At 34.4% G+C, this 4,672-nt stretch overlaps 1 protein-coding gene across 1 annotated transcript; it reads right to left on the bottom strand.

Annotated features, from left to right (window-relative positions):
* Window positions 1–1,239: 1,239 nt before the first annotated feature.
* Window positions 1,240–2,406, bottom strand: LOC106515910 (cystatin). The gene is made up of 3 exons (XM_014005969.1): window positions 2,175–2,406; window positions 1,682–1,798; window positions 1,240–1,487 (listed from the first exon to the last, which is right to left on the bottom strand). Exons 1-3 carry the CDS (start codon window positions 2,367–2,369, stop codon window positions 1,371–1,373), a joined length of 429 nt encoding a protein of 142 aa, XP_013861423.1. The 5' UTR covers window positions 2,370–2,406; the 3' UTR covers window positions 1,240–1,370.
* Between the last annotated feature and the right edge of the window lie 2,266 nt (window positions 2,407–4,672).

The following is a 4,672-nucleotide window of genomic DNA, read 5'->3' as shown; positions in this document are numbered from 1 at the left end:
AATTGCAAAACGGTTTCAACAACAAAAAAAAAACATTTCTCAAAATTTCAACTATATCAAAAATAAATTGGATGTTATAACCAGTACTTCAAGTAAAATTAGTCATTCAGACATTAAAAAATTGTAAGTTGGCATAAGTTGCCTAAAGTGTTATATTGTGACAGGACCTTAAGGGGCTTAAGTGTGCACATAGTCCTAGTTATAAAACAATTAACTGGAAAACAGATAACTGGAATGTAAGTGTGGTGAAGCCAAATAAATATAATATCGGCCTGCCATACAATGAGCTTCTGCCTGCTGCTCTGCGTTCTCAGACCAGAAGCCGACTGTAACATTAGCAAGATGGATTTATGACTGAATGAATGTCCACATCGTTTTTTTTTAATAATCTCTGTGCGTAACAAAACATAAAAATCATTTATTTTCTCTGACAACTTGGTGCGAAAAAACTACGGTAGATAAATCTTCGCTCTGCGCAACGTGCAGCGGGAGGGAATGATCCAACGGCACAACATAACTTTTCTACTGTGGGAGGGGGAAATTTTGATGATTTATTCTCTCTATATGTGTTTTAAAATGCTATATTTCTTCATTTATTTTCAGAATATTTCAAACTCTTGCTCAGTTGTCTCTGCACTCGCAGCCATGTTTACACAGTTGCGATGATGTAACTGACGACAGGACGGTAGAGGGTAAATTTCTACCGTAGACCAATTTCATATAGTTTCTACCGTCTATTGCATATACTGCGCAGCCCTAGCTCATATTAAATGCTTTTTTTAATACGCCAGCCTCAACTCAAGCCAAATGGCAGTCACAAGTAATCGACCATGGCAAATAAGAAAARTGKCTATGCCAGTCATTTTTACAGATATTGAGCTGAAATCTGCTGTAGATCACGATCCACAAGACTTACACCAAGTTCACACAAAATATTTGTTTAAAATTTGTTTATGCAAAGTGGTGGTATATATACTTTGAAGGAATGCTACTTTTAGTTTTATTATGTTCTGATATGTAAACATGACTTTCCTTTCCCTGTGTATACTTTTAATAATAGTTACCTTAATTTTATTCATATCTTTAAATCCTCTCTTTGTAGATAAACACAAGCTGTTTATTTTTTTATTCCATTTTTAATTATTGACTATTGCTGGTCAATAAAAATTAGCAAACAAATTTTAAAAAAGCACACAAAAATAAACAGTTCTTGGCAAAAGTAAGAAAACAGAATGCATCAACATTTAAAAGCGATTTTATTTGACATTTTGTTTTTGCAAAATCAAATAATAAGTAACAGAATTATGTACAGTAATTGACTCTTGGTACTTTTTCTTGTTCATTTAAAGGAAAACACATTTCACTCCGAGTTACTCCGAGTTTTCTATTTTAACCAGGTTCACTTTATTTTCCACACATGTGTGTTTTGTCAGCCTGGTGTCATTCAGCCATGCACGACTCCACACAGTAAAATTGCACTGGAATGACTGAAAAACAAAGTTAAGAACATGGTTGTTATTATTATTAAAAATAAACATATATTTATACAGACGAACATGGCACGTTGTTCTAAAGCAGACTGTAAGAGCCTAATAATATAAGCCACCTTTATGGTGTTTCAACACTACCTCTCAATAAAAGAATACACTGTAAATATATGTTTTTCGTTTAAAGTAAATACCTGAGCCAGCTTTGGGTCTGTTTGAATGTCACACAGTTCATTCACTTCCTTGGTGTCACTTGAGCAGTTGGTATTTGCCAGATTCACATTCAGGTGGTACAAAAGGCCTGCAACAACCTTTAAGGATAAACGTGAGAAATAAGCTTTTAGATTATTTTTAAAACAATAAAACACTACAAACATGGGCTGACATGTATTTAACATGGTCACGTCAAAATGACTGTAGATAAAATAGGAAAAATCAAAAGCTTATATTGTTGATTAGTCTCCATTAGTGTCCACTGTAGCAGAGACTATTCTTCCTGGGGTCCAACAAGTCATAAAACCCCATTAAACAAAATCACAAATCAAAAACAGCCAGCTCAAAGCACTTCAACCTAATTTCCCTCTGGGATCAATAAAGTATTTTTGAATTGAATTTGAATTGAATTCAAAACAAAACAACAGAAAAACTACACGACACTTATCATTTAATGCTCCAAACCGAACTGACCTGAATTTGAGCTTTGATCACATCAGTCACTTTGCGGATGTGCGTGACGTTGTTAACATCGTTGTGTTGGTCGACGGCGAATTTCAGAGCCTCTTGGACATTTTTGTCATTGGCATCTGTGTCGCTAATCCCCCCTGGAATACCTAAYCCAACAGCATAAACAGCGGCGAGAAAAAGTACGACGACCTTCCACATCCTGGCCTTCGTCAGTGCACCCACAGATAACTGGTGAGGCTGACGCAGCTTCACTTTTTATATCTGATCCRTGCGGGAGTTTAGGAGGAACGAAGCAGCCAATCAGCACTCTGCACACAAACCCACCTCTTACCTCTTAACCTAAGACAGGACTAGAGCCAGCTTGGTTATAAAGAACAAGACAAACACATAAGCTTTCTGATTACTGAAAGCAATCAATCAATCAATCAATCAATCAAGCAATAAATAAATAAATAAATAAAATCCACTATCTCCACTGCAAAGGTTGTTTACAACTTGGCATTCTGACATGAACTCAGAAAGTCAGGACTATGAGTGGAACCGACCAACTAAACACAGGAGGCGACTGAAAAAAGGTAGTGATTTTATTTACAGGTGCAGGGAAAAATATACAAGTCAGGATAGGTTTCTGAAGAACGAGTCGGCTTAGAGGTGAGGTTTCCTTTGTGAGGTAAAAGGTTTCTTCAGGCAGAGTGGCAAGACCATAAAGTCTTCCTTGGTTCCTTTAGGTAATGATCCTGGGCAGACCAAAACTCCAGACGACGTGATGGTGAAGGTTTCCAAAAACGGTGTTATGCRTCAGCGAGGACCGTCTGGAGACACTTTTAAAGCCCAGGATGTCATCAGGGTGATTGCTCGCAGGTGGTGCAATTAGAAGCAGGAACCAAGCAGAAGGTAAACACCAAAACCTCCAATCATCACACATTCAGTCTAAAATATCCGTTTTTGTCTCATTCATCCTATTTTCAAAGTTAATTTTAAGACCTCGGTGAACGTCAGGTAGTTCTATTTAAAGACATRCTGTATGCTTAAATGCATCAAGATCCGTCAATGACCAAATTAGATAACTTGCACAACCTTTATTTTATGCATGGAGACCCAAAGTAAACATTGGAATACACTAACCTTTGTAACCGATGTGCAAATAGTGACCTTTTTGTCCATCTGGCAGCACTAAGGACTGGATGCTGGTAATTCAAGGGTTCATCAATTTTTTTGCCAATTTCTTTGATTTACGTGCTAAATTTATCTTTTTTGTCTTAATTTATTAAGTCAAACTCTTGTTATCTACCCACAACGTCTAATAAATGAAMAGTTGCATCATGTAAAATCCTGTTTGGATTTACAATCTGTTTATTTTAAAATGTTTTATCTGATCCTGATTTATCCATCTATTGTCGTTTACCCACTTCATTGGAGGTCACTGGTGCCCAAGTCCAGCAGTCACTGTGCAAGGGGCAAGTAAATGAACACAGACGTCCATAAAGTTTAAAAGCAACTTTATTCAAAACCGTGATCAGTGTTTATTGGTCAAAGTTATAAAGATTTAATTATGTAGTATTTGCAACATGACAGCTATTACAAGTATATTGATTAGGATGAACAGAAATACTGGTTTTTGATTGTTTATTACATAATGCACCAGATTATTACACTACCAAATTTTGTAATAATTGCCGCAAAATGTAATAACGTTATTACATAATGCGTTGAATACTTTTATTACATTTTGCATCAATTATTACATAATGCGGTTTTAGCKTRAGTTTATTACATTYTGAAGCCTGATTTTATTACATTATTACATAATGCGTTATTATTACAAAATGAGGTCATACAAGGACTTTTAGTTATGAAACTTTTTTTTGACTTAATCCTTAATCAAGAGTCTGTAACTTTTATATTCTAAAGAGCATTTCAGCATTTTTCTTACATTTAATTGGTCTTTGATATTTTTATTTAGGTGCTATATTTATCTTTTTGATTTTTATTAAGTCAAACTTTTTTTTATTACTCATAACTTTTAATAAATGTACAGTTGCAACATGTTACATAAAAAAATCACAGTGTGGGTTAATAATGTTTGATATTTGATTTATTTAGTTTATCTGATTTTAATCTGTTACCAATGCCAAAATAAGGTAACATAAATTATTTCTGACAAATCACCCAAAAATAAACAGGCCTGAGAAGCAAAAGGGAACAAAGTAAGACATCAATTGAAGTTTAAAAAATATTTATTACATTTTGAAGGTTTTAACAGAGCTTTTAGACACTCAGAATATTTAGACTCATACTCATAGGTCCGGAAAATCAAGAATTACAGATGTTGATACTTTTGCAAATGCTGTAAGAAAGAATAAATTTTGTTTTTTTTCTGAATGAATTGATGAACAACAATAAAAAAGGGGCAGATAAGATTTATTCTTCTTCTGCTGCCTTTCATTTTATTTTATTTTATTTTGATTGCATGTTTTTTGTTCTTTTGTTATGTATATGTG

The sequence above is a fragment of the Austrofundulus limnaeus genome, unplaced genomic scaffold (genome assembly GCF_001266775.1).
Source record: "Austrofundulus limnaeus strain Quisiro unplaced genomic scaffold, Austrofundulus_limnaeus-1.0 Scaffold33, whole genome shotgun sequence".
Lineage (NCBI taxonomy): Eukaryota > Metazoa > Chordata > Actinopteri > Cyprinodontiformes > Rivulidae > Austrofundulus > Austrofundulus limnaeus.
Note: the sequence above shows the minus strand (reverse complement) of the source record. Positions and strands in the feature narration are given on the sequence as shown.